Source organism: Thermobia domestica, chromosome 7 (genome assembly GCF_964235325.1).
Source record: "Thermobia domestica chromosome 7, izTheDome1.hap1.1, whole genome shotgun sequence".
Classification (NCBI taxonomy): domain Eukaryota; kingdom Metazoa; phylum Arthropoda; class Insecta; order Zygentoma; family Lepismatidae; genus Thermobia; species Thermobia domestica.
The window spans coordinates 175,548,776-175,568,175 of NC_137460.1; the positions used below are offsets into that span (position 1 = coordinate 175,548,776).

The 19,400-nt window shown below is 37.1% G+C and overlaps 1 protein-coding gene across 3 annotated transcripts in view; it reads right to left on the reverse strand.

The window, feature by feature from the left end:
* The window catches only part of LOC145690578 (uncharacterized), a 622,228-nt gene that overhangs the window by 153,513 nt on the left and 449,315 nt on the right, over window positions 1-19,400 (reverse strand). Inside the window, exon 13 of one of the 3 annotated variants that reach the window (XM_081765605.1) lies at window positions 15,758-15,876. The exons of the other annotated variants lie outside the window; for them this stretch is intronic. Coding sequence (XP_081621731.1) covers window positions 15,872-15,876 — 5 coding nt within the window. The 3' untranslated portion in view covers window positions 15,758-15,871. Of the gene's footprint in view, window positions 1-15,757; window positions 15,877-19,400 lie in introns of those variants that run through there. 3 annotated transcript variants of the gene reach the window in all.

The following is a 19,400-nucleotide window of genomic DNA, read 5'->3' on the forward strand; positions in this document are numbered from 1 at the left end:
CAGCATTTTTAATATATATATCGGCCATTCCACGTAAATATGAGCCTAGGGACAGAAAATTGTTTTAAATTTATTTTGCTCGTTATTTGTATAAAAATGACCAGAAAGGTTCGAAATTTACTATACAGATCGATTTTTTGTTTAAAAGTTTTAGTTTTTGTCTTTTTGAGCGATTGAAATTCCATGCTGTACGAAGCCAGTCGAAGAGAGAATTTACCAACAATATTGGACACCCCTAAACAACACATGATAAGCATTTGATTCAGTTGTACTGCGGTATAGACAAGCACGTACACCTTAGGAACTGAAGCTCAGGAGTTTTAAGGCTGTTAGTATATTACGTAGTCTACTATTTGACTACTTTTGGTACCAATGTAGTTATGTAACGCCTGTTACAAAAAATATATATTTTTTTCTATACAACTTGTACTAAAAGTCAGAAGTAGCCTATCTTTTGCAAAAGTAAAAATGAGCACATAGGCAATACAACAGGAAAATGAAAATCATTATATTTATAATTTAATAGGCAAAAACTGCGTAACGGTTGTTACATTGCCAATGTAACGGGTGTTACACGTGAATTGTTAACTTGGTTTAAAAGTGATATTTTGTGCACTTAGGCTAGCTCTAAGGCTCTAAATAGGGAATTTGAAGTTAGTAAAGTTATAGAGGGTCCTCTTCTGAAGACATAAATTATGGTAAGGATGAGCAGTGGGCGAAAGTAAGGGACATTATACCGGAGGTGATGAAATGCACTCCAAAGAATATAATATCTAGGATATATCGTACGATAGGGGGACTCCCTCTCATTCCCCCGTTAAGTCGCATACTCAGGGTAGTGACTAATAGCATAAAAGTGCCGTATTTTAATTGAGTACTCATTACATACCAGAAGTCTACTACTTTATCGGAAGCCCAATACGCTGCTTTGGAAGTCTTCGTTTAGCAAATCATTAGAGGCTGCAGCGCGACAGATTTTCATTAAGAAACCAGAAAAACCCTACACTACAATGATGTGTACGCAGACTCCGAATGAAGTTGTGATCAGCCCTTTGCGGAACGGTGTTTGTGTTGGAATGTTGTCTTGCTGGCAATGAAAGATGAAATAAGTAACAAAGATTATCGTCAAGTTGGAATCTGTCAAGGATTTTCGGACGAAACTTGTGATATTAGAGTTATGTTCTTGAAATCTTGTGGCGAAAAGGAATTCGAACTACGCCGAAGTTTAGAAAGTATACTAGTGACGTGCCGTAAGGGAGGTATAGCGGGGCGATGACCCCGGGCGTCGAAGTAAGGGGGCAGAAAATCGGTAGGGAACGAAAAGGAAAGAAAAAAGAGAGAAAAAATACTTCACATATCAGTACAAATTAGTATGCACTTAAATCCTCTTCCTGTTTTAGAATTGGTCCTATAATGTTACTCATGTTAGGAAAATGCATGTGCACATATATAAAATGGAAGGAAAAAAGTAATAGAAAATCCTCAAAATCAAGGAAAAGCAGGGTTTATTTTGGAGAAGTTTCTTATGGTTTGCCCCAACCATAGTGTCGCTTCGTGGCTAGTCTGTCGACCTGATTAATATGTACGGGGGCGCCGTCCCGTCGTATACTCTCGCCCCGGGCGCTGATTATCCCAGCACAGCACAATATAATTCATTTTCATGAGGCGATTGGTAAACTGCCAAATCCGATTATGAAAATTAAAGAATAACAAAGTTACGTAGCAGTTTAGTTCCAGAGTTAATGTCACTGAAGCATAAGAAAAATAGACTTTTGTTGATGATCAGTGTATCAACAGACATACATATTTAATACTGAAACTTCCTACATTCTTCTGATTTATATGTTTATTATTTTGTGTTTTTATTTCCTACACTGTACTACATGTGTATTTTTTTACCTATTAACATTGTAATAGTTTGTTCTTTACATAATATGTTCATTAAAAGAGAAGTTGTTTTAAGTTCATTCGCACTGTGTAACACCCGTTACAATTTGTGTAACACCCGTTACGGTATTGAACATTTTTTAAAATGAAAGCCATTACACTTATGGAATTTCTGATTCTAATATTTACAACATTATACTTTCAGAAAAGTGCACGCATAATTGGAAACAAATTCTGATCTGGACATTCACAGAGTTTGGCTTAACTTTGCATGCATCTGAAAGTGCATGTCCAATTGCTGTAACACACGTTACGCCACACTTTTCACTCTCACTGAGTTGAGGTATCATGTATATGTAACAAATTAAGTGTTTACTAAAATACACAGACAAACGGTGATGTTTCGTGGCAGTTTGTTATATCTTGACCCAGTAAGGACATTTCTATAACAATTTCTATTCGTCCAAATGTATATATATATATATATATATATATATATATATATATATATATATATATATATATATATATATATATATAACTAGATGAAATACCCATTTTTCGCATGGGACCAGTATTTGGAAGCCAAGGTCTGTGGGAGTATCACTATCTCAGCAACCGCGAAAACTATGTATTTGACACTAATATCGGTCATTTTGTATTATTTTTACATGTCTCGGTACCCCCTCCGCAGCAGGTGAACCCCGGCCCGCATGCACTGGTAGCTGAATTTGAAAGTCATCGCTAATGGAAGTAACACCATTGATCTCAGCGACCGGAAAAACTATACATTTGACACTAATATCGGTCATTTTGGATTACTTTCACATGTCTCGGTACTCCCCTCCCTTGCAGGTGAACCCCGGTCCGCATGCACTGGTAGCTGAATTTCAAAGTCATCGCTAATGGAAGTGTCACCATTGATCTCAGCGACCACGAAAACTATGTATTTGACACTAACATCGGTCATTTTCTATTACTTTTACATGTCCCGACAAACACTCCCCTAAGACCCCCCTGGTTCAAAATTAAAAAAAAAAAAAAAAACGCTTCTTCTTGGTCTGATTCCTGGGCCATGATACCCGTCACCCAAATATGGTAACTCTTGGACTCTCGTCTGGTCCCCAGGCCGCACACAGGCTGTCAGAAAGACAGGCACACAGACACACAGACAAACCAACTCTTCATTTTACTTATATTAGATAAGATATACAGGCGAGAATCCAAGGGGAGGGTTGAAGGGGTTATAGCTCCCATTGACGCTCAGCTATACACTGTATAAAATGGGCTTCAATCCTACTTCTTGCTTTACACTGGATAAAATGTCAAACTATGGTTTAACTCCTCCCTCGATCATATCCTGGATCAGCTCGTATATATATATATATATATATATATATATATATATATATATATATATATATATGTGTGTGTGTGTGTGTGTGTGTGTGTGTGTGTTGAGAGAGGGAAAGAGAAACAGAGAAGGCTATATACATCACCAGTAGATTTTGTTTCGGGAGAGGCTTGAGAACGAGTAAGAAACATTTGTGTTGTACGTGCAATGCGAAAAAATGATCATAAATTTATTTCGGGAGGGGCTTCAGTCCAATAGCCACCCCCTAAAGACGCCACTGAACATTAGTCAACCGTTCCCATATTATCTAACACACCAACGAAATAAATTTTGAGTAAAGGGAATCTTAATAGCTATCTATATCAATATTCGAGACGAGACCTCGTCTCGATTTATAGAGCTCCGTCCCGGTCTCGGTCTCGTCTCGGTATATAAAAGGCCGTCACGGTTTCGGTCTCGTCTCGATAATTCGAGACGATACCGAGACGAGACCGAGACTAGTCTCGGTCTCGGTACCATCCCTAGTTGGTAGGGGAGGGAAACAAGTTACGATGTGAGATAAGATCTTTTATCTAAAAATGAGGAGAATGCATATCTTCGAAGTTATGTTAGTTGACAACCTGACCATATGGTCGCAAGAACAAAAGCTTGCGGGAGGTAAGACTGGCTGCTGTCAGAAATGAGAAAATCTTATCTACCTACACATCTTTTTACTTGTATTTTGTAACAAGTCTTCTTTTGAATTGTCTTCTCTTCAAAACTTGTTCAAGATTGGTCAAGTGGTTCAGGAGTTATAAGGTTTTATTTATTTTTATACTACCTCCTCCACCCCCTCCCCTTAGTTCTACCATCCAAGTGAATAGCCTAAAACCAGCCCAGCCTCGAACCTCATTCATGTTAGAAATTTGATCGAGATCTGTCGGGCGGTTCAGGAGATTTAGTCACACAGTGATTTTCAATTATATTTATATATAGTATACTAGCAGCGTTCACCCCGCTTCGCTGCGGTCACCCCGGAACGCAATAAACTTTGTTACTTAGATAATTTTTACTTTTTCGCTTTCAAATTGCAGTAAATGTTAACATTATAGCGCCTGTCATTTATGTTAACCCGCCGAGTGACACGGTCATGCGGGTTGCATATAAATACGTTTATTTTTATACCTATGATGAACTAACAAAGGATTTGTACGTTATGGACACTTGAATGGTCAATTATCTCAAGACACTGGTAATTAAAAATTAAAGTGATATGATAAAAACCATCTAGGGTCCAAATCCTAATAACCCCCCAAAAATGAAAGAAATTGGTTCAGCCGTATTAGCGTGATGAGCTAACAAAGGATTTGTGCGTTCTCTTTTATATAATAGATTACAAGACAGAACATAAGCGATTTTATTAATTTTTAAAAGAGGAAAAGAAAGATAGGTAAGTAGTTAGTGCCCGGCTTATAAACACTTGCGTCGGAAGTAGATCTTCACGTTTCACGCTCACCATATAATTTAATTAAATAGAGAGACAGAACAAGAATGAGGTGGACACTTTGGGGGGGGGGGGAATTACGGATAAAACCTGTTAACTCAGAAACGAAGAACTTATTTATATAGGCGGATAACGTGTAACCCATGTAACTGAGATACAGCAATAAAAAGTTTGTTCCATCACCATGATATTGTTCTATATGAACAATGCAATGAACATACGTATTTAGTAAAATTGTGAAGGGTAACTTGCATTTATGGACTAAAAATTATGAAAAATATGTTTTGATCAGTAGCATATTTAGTGGCTATGGGGCCAATACCCCCAGGAATAATCCCATTATTACGTTTTCGCATCATGCGTACAACACAATTGATGGTAGGAAAGCAATGAAGAGAATTTATTTACGTTTAAAATATCCAAGTCATTGCAAAATTTACTCCAATAATAAGTGTGGTTTAAGTGTTCATATATCACACTATTCGTGTAACAATCGTGACGCGGAACGGTTGTGAAAACTCCTAGTTGAAATTAAGAAAAAAAAGATAATTTTTTAAACATACATTAACAAAACGGAGCAATAAAATTTCGAGACAAGAGCGAAAGAAGTCTTCAAGGATCGAGACGAGACGGGACCTATTAAATTTAGAAGACGAGACGAGAAAACCTAACTTTTCGTCTCGTCACGTCTCATGAGGAACATTATCTGAACGAAGCAGATATCATTCTTACTTGTAGTGACTAGCTGGCAAATGTTGGTGCGTTTTTTGCTTGAATAATCGATTTTATGGCATATCAATCTCCAAGCATATCATCAATCTGTACGCTATTATTGGGTATTAGCCAAGAATAAAACCCTGTAGAATGCATTAGGTTATTATTTAGAAATGAAATCTTTCAGTTTTACGTCCCATTGATATACCGGATATGCTAAAGGAGACTGTGATGATGAGAATGAACGAAATGCTGTAATGAAGAAAGTGAGAGAAACGTGAGAACCCCAAGAAAACCCACGCACATGGAGTTTATCCACCACAAAACTCACTTGGCGCGAGCTGAAATAGAGCCTGGGACAACACACACCAGAGGTGAGCACTCTACCACTGAACCACCGTGGTCCCCGTTATTCTTCTTGGCATAATTACTGATGTAAAAGAATTTTTGAAATTCTCAGATTCTTAATCTGCACGAAAATAAATTTGATGAATAATATATCTTCTATCTGGATTTATTATACTTCCAAACTATGTTATGCATAAGTATCGGATATCGGAAGTCTAATAGAACGGCTCTGCATGTTGACAGGTATCAGACGAAAAGCGGAAAGAGATATCGAAAAGGATTTTCCGGAATAGATTTAGCGTCCTAAGAATAGGTTCCATCTCCTCCGTCAATCTGCTATATAAATCGGAAGTTATAGAGATCGACTACTCACGGGTCATAAATCCAAAAAAATATAATAGCTAGCGACAAGCGGGATTAGGGAATTGATTCAACGTCTCTCGAAAATGTACCATTTCTACCCCTATCTTTCTATCAAAACCGGAACTGGTAGAAATTTACTACTACTTCCAGTTTCAATATTGATTTTCATAGAGCAAAGACGATAAGATATATCGAGAAGCAGTTTTCTGTGGACTCCATTCAGCACCCCAAGAATAGATTCCATGTCCGTCTCCTCCAACAACCTTCTATTTAAACCGTAAGTGGTAAAAATCGACCACAACCAGTTTCAACATTAATGGCCATAAATCAAAGACGGAAATAACTAGCGACGAGAGGATTTGGGAAATCGATTCAACGTCAAGAACATTTACCACCTCTACCCCTATAGGAATAAATCGTTTGCGGTTTTAACATTGATCGCCATAAAAATAAATTGGTAGTAGATAGCGACAGTTTTCGAAAATCGATTGAGCATCTCAAGAAAAATACCATCTTCACCTATCTCTCTCTACTGAAACCGGAAATGGTAAAACAATTTCAATCTTTTAGTTTCAATATTGATCCCCATAGCTCCATAGATATCCCCCGGACCTATGTAGATAGCATACGCGTCTTTGGCGCGGGAGACCCGGGTTCGATTTCCGGCAGGAACTCGTGTGGTTCGTATTCCCTCGCTGTAGGTCCACGTCTCATATAGCCTCGCTGCTGAACGGTACGCTAAGCTGAAATGAAACTAAAACCAAATCCATAGCTCCATAGAGCAAAATCGATAAGTGATATCAAGAAGCATTTTTTATTATTATTAATGTTAACCCATGATTTTCTTCTGTCCCACCAGGTGAATATCACCAGGATTATATACTTCCCACATATGCTCTGCCTGATTTCCACATTTCCTTGTCTTTGTTATTAATGTTTCGATATAAAATGGCCTTTCGGCTCCATCCGACATTTCGTTTTCTAAAATAAATATTAATTAATACATTTAAATTTACTCGTCAGTTGTGTGTGTGTTTCTAACACAGCAGCGGTCTATTTCTCAAAACTACTCGACTTGTAATTTTTTTTTTTTTTTTTTTTGAGAATCCATCAAATATCACTAAGTAGAAATACTAGAATAATAGTAAAAATTCATTTCTAAGTACTATTGCTGACACTTTTAATTTGCCGCTTTTTAATAATAACATTATATACAAGTGTAAAATATTTGATTTCGAGAAGTATCACACTTGTATTACAGGACTAGTAGTTTTGAGACGTAGGCCCCTGTAGTCTCAAGTTTGATTTTTTAACAAAAGGCAAAGAATTGGGTTCTCGATGCCACTCAAAACGCAGATATATAAATAAAATTATATATATATATATATATATATATATATATATATATATATATATATATATATATATATATATATAGTAAAAGAATCGTTCGGAGCGTTCTTTATTTTTACTCATTTCTAGATTTATTAGACAATTTTGATACGAATATACTTAATAGACAGTAAGTACCAGCATTTAGTAATCGTTCGTTTTTCCTAAAACTTCTCTTTGATCTATATGTAAATTTTTCTCAGTTGATGCAACAAATAAGTGAGTTTCCTTTACGCTATACAGTTCGAAACTAATTTTATAAGATGAACAGACTTCCCTGACTTGAAAACAACATAGACAGATTTTCTGAAACTTTCGTATGTTGTTAGCTGCAACATGTCTGTACAGGTAAGTATTCACTGAGATGTTTACGTAGAATCAAGGAAATCTTTACGATCTATGATGAGAGAGAAAACAGACATTGCTCTTGTTATCTGCTGTCAATCTGCATTCCATCGGTTTCTTTTTCTCCGCGGACAACCCCCAAAGTTCACGCACGTGACCTAGCGGGGGCAGAGAATGAAATAAATCTAACTGGTTACCTTCCTATCTGCTGTTCTACACTATTGCAAAATGCAGCCAATATGTTAAACAGCTTTTAAATGGAAGAAAATTAATTTTTAATTAGCGCGCTCTAATATTACCTTAGCAAGAAAAAGTAAAAGTGAACATGCAATATCAATACTAAAAACATTTGACCGAATTTTGAACTTTATAAAATAAATAGTTTTCACAAAATTTTGGAAAGAAATATGCCATGTTATTATATAGGCAAATCTTATCGCATTCCGAGTGTTGGACACAGCCTTAAGAAGCCATAGACTGAACTAAAATGTTGCCCGAATGCTTTAGCTATGTCCCTCTCATCAGTAAGGTCGTGACTATTGTACTGTATGCGATTAGAAGACAAGTGATGCCATATATTTTTAATGAAGGACCATAATAATTTCGAATCATTTTATAATTTATCTTCTGTGCTCCTTAAAAACTCTTTGTAAGCAACAGTTATTTCTGCTTTAATTTCCCTACGCAGTTGACGGAATTGCTCTTCATGGTACTTAATGTTGCTTACACTGAGAAGACTTTTTTTTTTTTTTTTTTTTTTTTTACGATGATACGTTTTACGTTTAATTTTATTAATAATATTCGGGGTAAACCATGTAGGGTAGATTTTATTAGTTCTCTTTTACGGAGAATCCAATAATCGAATATTTGATACAATGCTTCATAAAATAGATCCACAGCTTGATTGACATCCTTAATATTCTGCAAAATCCCCGAATCCGTAGCTAATAGGTTTCGGTAAATTTTTTCAAAATCTTCTTTCCTAAAATTATAACCTACTGTGTTAGGCGCTGTTTTAAGTTTGGTTGAATACAATGCTGTAAACTGAATAAGAAGGGGAAGATGATGTCTATCTTCTATTACCAGTGGATCGCATTCTCTTTGAACTGTTACTTTTGAGAGATTTGTGGGAACAAGATCTAAGATTCGGCCATTGCTATTAGTAATATTATTAATTGAAATCAAATTAAAGAGGGACATACAATTATCGAGACTTTTACATTTAGCAGACGACGTCATTAAATCGAAATTGGAACTAGTTACTTGTCGTAGATTCAGATCCCCAATACAAAGAATTGTGCAACCTACATGACAATTTGATTCTAGAAATTCAAAAAACTGTTCATATATATGAAGTGGTGAGTCAGGCTCTATGTAAACAGTACACACCAGAGATGGGCACCGTCACTCATTTTTGCCCTCAAGAGGGCCGCCCTCACCCTCATTTCGGTAGATGAGGGTGAGACTGTCTGAGGGTGAGGGTGTGTGATTCGAATGAGGGTGAGGGTGTCTGAGGGCGAGTATGAGGGAATCAACTGAGGGTGAGGGTGGCTGAGGGTGAGTATGAGGGAATGAACTGAGGGTGAGGGTAGCTGAGGGTGAGGGTGAAGGTGTCGATTGAGGGTGAGGGTGGCTGAGGGTGAGGGCGAGGTAGTCAACTGAGGGTGAGGGTAGCTGAGGGTGAAGGAGTCATCTGAGGTTGAGGATGGATAAGGGTTAGGGTGAGGAAGTCGATTGAGGGTGAGGGTGAATAAGGGTAAGGGTGAGAGAATTGATTGAGGGTTAGCAAAAATGCCCATCACCAATCCAATCTCTTGGACCTTTCTTCACGTTGAGTGAGTCAGGTGAAAAAAGCAATGCTGTACACGAGTTGAGTTTGCGAAAGTTGCTTTTACAGACTGCATTTCCGCTATCTCGAAATCCATAACCACAGTTACAGGGTTCCGGTATTCACTAGATTCACTGCAGTGATGCACCACCGCACGAAACAGTTCTTCATATCAATGTTGTGTCTTGCTCTGCATTAGGACATACACCTAGTAAAGGAAGTCTCACCTCAAATAACATATAGGGCTTGCGTGATTTTTTTAAGGAGCCATTGAAAAGTTTCCGTCCATCATCCATGTTTCACTTCTCAATAGTTCCATAAGGCTATATTTAAAGGAAACTGTTACAAATATTTATATGTTTTTCTTCCTTTATATAAATTTGTTTACTTCACATATATATCCAATAATAATTCGCCAATGTTTAATCAGAGTTGAAATATAACATTCTTCTTTCAATAGCTTCTAAAAAAGATCACTCTTTTCACATGACAGTTAACGTGGAGGGAGGTCCCAGAGTTTGGGCTCGGAGAACGGTACAAGAACGATGCAAATTTTCGTCTAGTTTGCGGGAAGATGAACGGATTGGCATATCTTCTCATATTTGTTTGCAATTTTCTGTTCTGAAATTTTGATATTGGCGAAACTTAATATTTGTAAATAGTGATATATAAACCCGTTAGTTCCCCACGTTGCATTTGCTTTTAACATTTGCTGAAGCTGGCACTATTTTCTTGTACTGGTGCTTGCTCCTGCGTCGAGTACCCGAAACTTAAATATTGCAGAGTTCAACACCAACCGAATTGTTTTCCAAGTTTGATTAAAATAACGTAAGCTTTTTAGGTCATTTACTTTGCCTCTACTTAGTTCAAGAAAGGTGAAAAAATAACCGTGACAAAATTTCCTATATATGTATTTCTGGGATAGAATTACTGGAAACTTTTATTTCTTATCTCAAATACGATATTTAAAATATGTAACTATTTATTTAATATTATTATTATTATTAATAATAATATTATTGTTATTATTATTATTATTATTATTATTATTATTATTATTATTATTATATATTTCGACTTGCTTCAGTTGAAGATTAAAGAAAGCAATTTCAAAAGCTTTTTCGATTCATTCATTGTACTTGTATTATGTTCTAAAAGACACTGGTGATGAAATTATCGTGACAAAATTTTTGGTGGGAAATTACCTATATGGTAATATTTTGGTGACAAAATTACCGGTGACGAAATTACCGTGACGAACTTTCCGGTGACGAAGTTTCCGGTGACAAAATTACCGCTGCCCGTCGGACACAAGGTCACCGGCAAAAAGCTCACCGGACACAAGCTCATCGGTAGTCTTATATTACAGGGGCGGACAAAAGCTCATCGATAGCAAACATAAGCTCATCGATAGCAAACATAAGCTCATTTCAGGGACTTTTAATAAAATTCACCGAATATTGAAATTTAGGCGTTGGCTACTTCCTAAGCGGAAAATGGAGCTACTATCTTATATCACTTATCAGGTGTTAAAAAAGAAATAAAAATAAGGACGTTGGGGAGTTGCGTTGTATTAAACGTGGACAGACCTGGAGAAACTTGTAACAAAATACCCTGGATATTAAAATCTAGACATTGACTACAATTACAAATAGGCCTAAGAGTTCAGTAGAAAGCAGAGCTACTAATGTTGTATAGCAGTTATCAGATATCAGAATAAAATAAGGATGTTGCAAGTTTAATGTGTTGAGCATGGGCGACAGTAGGCGTAATTTTTGCCCTGGAAATTTTGGAACCAAATTTTTCTTATAGGTCGGACAATTCATCACTGCATTAAAATATTTTCATGATTAGGCATGCATACTTACATGATAGAATTTGGTTACTTAAGGGATTCGTGATTCTGGTTTATGACTTTTTTTTCGAATTCATCATACTCAGATGTATTTAGGCCTTGCTTCTTAGTGCTGTCGTCGTGTTTGCAGACTAGCACTCAAAGAAATCTCTTTCTTATTTACTAACACAAAGGTTTTTCTTTTGGTTCATAAGTTGTTGTTTTGTTCTTAATAAATAAAATAAGAAAGAGGTTCGTTTGATGAGTATTGGTCTGCAAGTATAATAACAGCCTTAAGACTTGAACTCTGCAACATTCTTAATATTTTATTCTTGTGTCTGATAACTCCTATATGACGTTAGTCATATAGCCTACTTTCTATTGAGAAGGTAGGCCTACTAGTAGTCGAAGCCCAGATTTAAATATCTGGAGCATTTTATTACAAGTTCCTCAAAGTCAACCCACGTTTAACTCATTAAACCTTGCAACATCCTTATTATTTTATTCTGATATCTGACAACTGATATATAGCATTAGTAGCTCTATTATTTTTTTACTGAATTAGACCTACTACTAGTCAAAGTCTAGATTTTAATACCTCTTCATACCCATCATACCTTTTTCTAAAAGGGGAGAGCGGTAGCTCAGTGGTAGAGCTTTCACCTCTGGTGCTTCGACCCCGGGTTCCATCCCAGTCCTCGCCAAGTAAACCTTGTGGTGGACAACTACCTTGTGCGTAGGTATCCGCGGGGTTCTCCCACTTTCTTCATTCCACCATTTCATTCGTTATTCATCCGTCTTCTTTAGCCTAACCGGCATAATCGTGGGCCGTAAAACTTAAAAGATTTCATTTCATTTTTTTCTAAAGGAAAATGAAATATTTCTGAGTTGATTTCAGCCATAGTAAAAAAAAAAAAACAACAACAAGGGGACACCCTTTCACCAAAATTTCGTTTACCAATATTTCTGTGCTGCAAAATTTCCTGCACCGAAAGTTTCAACATAGAGGAGGGGGTTGGATTACTTTCTTCAGTAAAAGGAAGTAGTACTCTTTTGTTTGTCTAAATCCGTTTTCAATTTATATTTTAATATTCAAAATCTACTTCATATTAACATTCAAAATCTGGTTTTCATTTTTGTCATATTTTCTGTTTGCCATGTTTCAGTTGCTTCTTTATTTTATTCAGGTTTATTTTCCTTTGCAATTAAATTAGTTAACCTATAAATGTATTTAGTTATCATTATTGTATTCTTTATTGCATTAATTATCTTATAATATAATTATATTATTAGTGGTGAGCTTATGTTCGGGGAGCTTTTGTCCGCTTTTGCATTAACAAAGGTGAGCTTATTGCTGGTGAGCTTATGTCCAGTGAGCTTATGTCTGCGACCCTTTGATATTCTTTCTTGTCTTGGTGAACACGAGCGCAAGCGATCCCAGTGCAAAATGGCCATCTATTACACACACACACACACACATATATATATATATATATATATATATATATATATATATATATATATATATATATATATACAAGTATATGAAATATAAATATTATACCGTAGATATAATGTATATCTACGTATATTACAATATATAAATTTCAATCACTTGAATGAGAATCATATTAACCCTTACTTATTGTTTATTTAGTACATGAAAGAAACTGTGAGTGTGAGGGAGTTGATAGAGGGTGGCTGAAGGTGAGGAAGTCGATTGAGGGCGAGGGTGTCTGAGGGTGAGGGTGAGGGAGTCGATTGGATGTGAGGGTGAGTGAGGGTAAGGGTGAAGGAGTCGACTGAGGGTGAGGGTGGCTGAAGGTGAGGGTGAAGGTGTCGATTGAGGGTGAGGTTAAGTGAGGGTGAGGGTGAAGGAGTCAACTGAGGGTGAGGGTGGCTGAGAGTGAGAGTGAGGGAGTCAATTGAGGGTGAGGGTGAGTGAGGGTTAGCAAAAATACCCATCTCTGGTACACACGGTAATTGAGTTCAAAACCAGTTTGACAATTACACTTTGAAAGTTAGTTTCCCAGCTATTTACTTTTTGAATATTATATTTTTTTAGGCGCAACAAAAAATACGCCCCTGCCCTTTGCCTTTTTTGAGGTTTAGTATTTCTATCTTGCCTCCAGATTACATACCTATCATCATAGCATTCTGAGTTGGAATAATTTATTGTTAAAGAAGTTTCCGCCAAGCTAATAAAGTCATAAGAGGTAGATAAAACAGCATTATGGAAACAACTGGTTTTAGTTCGCAGACCATTGACATTTTGAAAGTACAAATAAAATGTTTGGTTTTAATGTTTTGATTTTGATGGGTCATTGATTCTACCAGAAGAACAGTTACTTACTGGAAATTTTGGCTTCTATTGTCTCTGATGGACAATGTATCCAGACCTATGTAATTCATGTCTGGTCGGTGAACACTTGAGGATGCGGTTTTCTCTGTCATTTATTTTAGCGCTTGAGGTGCATCTCTAGTGCAAGGGTCCTGTTGTTTTCCTGGTCCGCCTTACGTTGCCTTCCTTTTGTCTCGAGGGGTCATCCACCGCCCTTGTTTTCCACCTTTGGCTTTTTCTTGAAAGCTGTCTTCAGTGTTTGCTACCTACACGCAACTTTTTCCATCCATATTCTCGTCTTTATCTTCGTTTCTGGTACACACTACAGAAGTATTACATGCACTAGTACTAACACTAAATCCACTTCTCTTGTTATTTTCATAACTGCTACGGCTTCTGCGGAAAATTTTAAACACTGTATTACTTGCTGTGTCAGCACGATAGATATCCCCTTCAATCGTCAATTCATTAAACATTAACACTGTGTACCTTCTTTCCTTCTTTGCCTCGTGTAGTTCTTCAGACAATAATCGTCTTTCAGCAAGCACTTTTTCTGAAAACTGCTCATGGATGTACACACGGAATCCCTGCAACTTGGATTTCGCCCCTAAAATTTCTACCTTCTTTTTGTACCGCAGAAATTTCACGACTATATCCGACTGGTTGCGCCCCCACCTAAAAAGCGTGCATCTTCTATGTCATCATGTTATATGTTAATCCTCAACTCTTTTTCTACAATATCTTCACAGCCGCCTCACAGTCTTTCCATGATGCTCGCATGACCACTTTTGACCTGCACATTTCGGAAGATAAGATTGTTTCTCATGCTTTGATTTTCGTTATAGTCGCGCCTCATTTCAAATTCATCTATGTTCTGTCGCAAATCGCTGTTCCCGCCCTGCAAGTGAGCCACTTTTGCTTCTAGGCCTTTCACTTCCTTTGAAAGGTCATCAAACTTCGACTGTAAATTGTCTATTTTCGCGTCGTATAATCCAATCTTGTTCACGTTCGGTTCCATGCTGTTTAACTTTTGAAGGATCTCTTCTATTATTTGTTCCAGAGCTTTGTTCACTGGTCCTGGATTTGTTTTAATGTTTCCTATCAACAGCACTATCAGCACAATTGCTAGGCAGATCGCCTTCTCACTTCCATATTTCTCAGTTGTTACAAGTTCTTTCTTCGAAACATTCATTTCGAATGCTGCACTGAATCTGCCTGCAGCGCGCCACAGCTGAATTGTATTTCCCATTGGGATGGAAACACTGATCACTCAGAGCTAATCCAGGACACGTCTGTTCTCTTCGGTGTCCGCTACAGAATTCCGAATCGTACCAACTGAGTGTAGGAAGGGTATGTATGTATGTGAGAACGTATTTTCTCTCTCTCATCTTAACGGGATGATCTAGCTTTTCTCGGCATAAAAATTTTTATATTGGACCTTATGGGGAGAACATGGCTACCGAATTTTCTCATTTCCTAAGGAACTAGGTATCTCTAATGGAAAAGAAAAATTTTGCAGCATTCTACAGAAGTTTATTAACGGGTTGAAATACTTAAATTGTATATTTGTCTACTAGTTTAGCAGAAATAAATTAGTTTCTTTTTATACAAATTATAATATGTCTAACTTTGGAACCAATTATGGTAGAAAGATCAACTTTTTTGTTTTATTCCTTGAGAAGAAACGACTCTAATAGTTTTAATCACAACCATATCTGATACACCAATTAAAAAATAGTATTTTAATCTAAGTATTAAAGTAAACCTGTCAAGAAGTTTGACGAGGGTAAGGCATCCGCGCCCACCCTTTTCTTCTGTTTTCGTCCCGAGAGATATGAAGGGAAGGGTCTTCACAAATCTCTTTCAGCTATGTACACAGACCGTTTTCACAGCAGGTGTCAATGCGAACGTAAACATCCTGTCCTCACGTTCAATAGCCCAAGTTCGGCCACTTTCTCTCTCTCTCTTCCGAGGAAGTGTTTCTACCCTGTAAGAAAATTATAGATATGTAGAGAAAATGGTGATCAATTATTTCTGATAGACAGATGATAGACAAGCATTCTAAAATGCCTTCGAATTCCAAAAATGTATCAACCATAACTTTACCATCTGGTTATTTTCAGGAGGCAAAAGTTATTATTATTATTATTATTATTATTATTATTATTATTATTATTATTATTATTATTATTATTATTATTAATTGGAGTTAGAGTGCGAAGCCACGAAGATACAAATCGCTCCATTGGCTAAACATACACATAGCCCCCCATTCAGAACATCCCTTTGTGCGTTAGAAAACATGCTATAACAATGCGCCCCTCGCAAAAATCTAATTCAACTCTTATTGACCTGAGTAGCGCTTAGTAATAGCGTAAATGCTATAAATCAGGCATTTGCAAGTAGGAACAGGGATTGGCCGAATCACAGAAATCTTACTGTCGTCACGGGCTGTAAAAGGTAATATATGACATTTTCACAAGAAATAATTATCGGATAATTTAATAACAGACAATTTCGCGGGCCGGATAAAAGAACTCGGCGTGTCAGATCCGGCCCGCGAACCGACGTTTGGATATGCCTGCATAAACATTCAACAAAAATATTTCCCCCGTAGCATGCTTCTTCCCCCATGGAGACACAAGTGGTTCGGATCCTACGTTAAGCTGTAGGTCCCACCCATAGGACGTCATCATTCTGAAAGTATGTTCTTTTCTGCGTATCCAGCTTCTTGTTTCAACTCTTTAGGAAAAATCGAGACTAACTGACAGTGCGTAGTCTTAGCGGGGTAAGCGCGGAAAACGAAAAAGTCAAAGAAAACAGGACTTTGCTCCCTTGTCCCCATATAACAATGCACAGTATGGACACCATTCCAAATGGGTCTTATAGGAGCTATCATGGCAACATTTTTGTATAAGACGATTGGTGTGTGTCGTCTGCATGGTTGTCTGGGGACAAAAAAGGGCAAATGTTTTTCAATAAATAAATAAAAGAAAACTTGCAATTTTCAATTCCCGTACCCTCGTCCTAAGAAGGCGCTTAGCGCAACGAGCCTAAACTTTAAATGCTTTGAAAGTTTGTTCTTTTTTGCGTACCCTGCTTCTTGTTTCAACTCACTAGGACAGTGATGATTTTAGGGGTGGTTCTGGGGGAGAATCCTCCCAAGAGCTACGAAATTCACCCTCGGGTGCTTGAGATCTTCGCAGAAATGTCTGTGGAGCACGCAATTTTTAGTCGCTTTTCCCCTCTGTGCGTGGTGCCTCCGGAGGAAATGATATAAAATTAACACTGCTATAGGATAATTAGAGATTGGCTTACAGTGCTTAGTCTTAGCGAAGTAAGCACGAGAAACCAGAAATATAACAAAAAAACAGGGCTTTTGCTCCGCTGTTCACCCGTGAAAATGCACGATTTACACACAATACAGTTTGGATCTAACAGGGCTATTTAGAGAACGTCTTATAGAGCATTTGGTGTGCAATGTTGTCTGCGGACAAGGAGGCAAAACCGTGTTTTTCAGTAAAAAATGGAGTATTTTAAATTTCCCGCCCCCTCAGGAGACGGTTCTTCAATGAGACCGTATCCTGCCTCTTTCTCCCATTCTCTAGGCTCTAGGCCAATTAAAACTGACAGGCATTTGAATAAGTCCATTACTTGGTTGCCTAGTAATTAGCCATCATATTGGCTGCCATATTGGATTTAGACAAATGTTCTCTCATGTTACCATGTAAAATATGTCTTGTGATGAAAGCTACCAGAAAAAGTACGTTTCGTTTAGTCCTGAGGAAGTACGCTACATCCTAGAGTAATGCGTGCATATACGCATTTGTAGCTTTGTACAGTTAATCGTTAGACAACAGTGTTGCCAGGTTGTAAGGTTTCTAAGTGGCAATAAACAATGCCATATTTAAATTCATCGGCCTCAGAAACCTATACTTTGACACCAAAATTATCTTTCTAAGTGCCTTGGTTCACGATCTCTCTCTTTATAAATATATATATATATATATATATATAGAGAGAGAGAGAGAGAGAGAGAGATTTACGTAGGGTGGTGGCCATATTGGAAAATGACGGCTACCAGGAAAACACCTCAAATTTGAAATATATTCCCAAGACATTATAAAAAAAACTTAGGGGACATTTTTTTACGGACACCTATATATGGGGGCCAGGACTTTACATTGTCGGAATCCTGTGGGGGCACCCCTCTGCCCCCTTCCCTTCGCCACTACTGTATGCTATAATATTTGTCCGGAAGGGGAAAAATTCCCAAAATAAAGCGTTTTCTGACATATACTGTTCTTCCCACGCACTCTAGAATGCATCTTGATGAACTTCCAGAGGAAACGGGGAAAAGATAATACTTCACACCACATCGTCCAGTCTCTTGGACCATTGAGGGAGACAAACTCTATAAAGCTAACAGTATTTGGCAGCTGACAGGTAATCTCAGGAACTGGTCGAGAACCTGTTTCATTCAGACATCCACACCCTTCCCCCTCCATTTCACCAACCCCCGCCCTTTCCGCAGACAAGCTTAGAGTGGGGCGTGACTTACCCTCGTCAAACTTTGACAGGGTAACTTGAACACTTATATTAAAATACTACTTTTTAATTGGCGTATCAGATATGGTTGTGATTAAAACTATTAGAGTCGTTTCTTCTCAAGGAATAAAACAAAAAAAGTTGATCTTTCTACCATAATTGGTTCTAAAGCTAGACATATTATAATTTGTATAAAAAGAAACTAATTTATTTATTTTTTAATAATTTATTTCTGCTAAACTAGTAGACAAATATACAATTTAAGTATTTCAACCCGTTAATAAACTTCTGTAGAATGCTGCAAAATTTTTCTATCCCATTAGAGATATCTAGTTCCTTAGAAAATGAGAAAATTCGGTAGCCATGTTCTCCCCATAAGATCCAAAATAAAATTTTTTGTGCCGAGAAAAGGTAGATCATCCGTTAAACATACATAGCAAACATTGTACCACAATTGTTGTATCAAATATATTCTTATGTGATTATTTTAGTTTTGATATGGGGTTTGGATATGGTATTTTGAATAGTTAGATTTGTCTTAGAAACCTGGAACAAAGCGATCTAAATTTCTTACTTATATAAAAAGATCTAACGTTGGCCGTGGATAAAGCCCAGAATTTCGCTTAATACTTATAGTCTTTATTAATTATTATAATATTCAATACGTAATAACACGTAAAACGTATACGTAAAATTTCACTGTAATGTTACGCAAAAATCTGTACTTGTTCCACATATCTCGCTCACTGATGAAATACATGAATTCATTGCTTGCAATAGTTGCTCAAAATCTAGAGAAAGAAGGATTTTAAGATTAACATGAAATAACACTTTTAACCAACTTAGTTCTAACACTTTGCTTCTTTCTGAGCTAATAAATTGCATGCAAATGACATTTTGCACATTCATGAATTGAACATCTTGTAGGACGTGTTTGCACTACGTGCTACATAGTAATAGGCT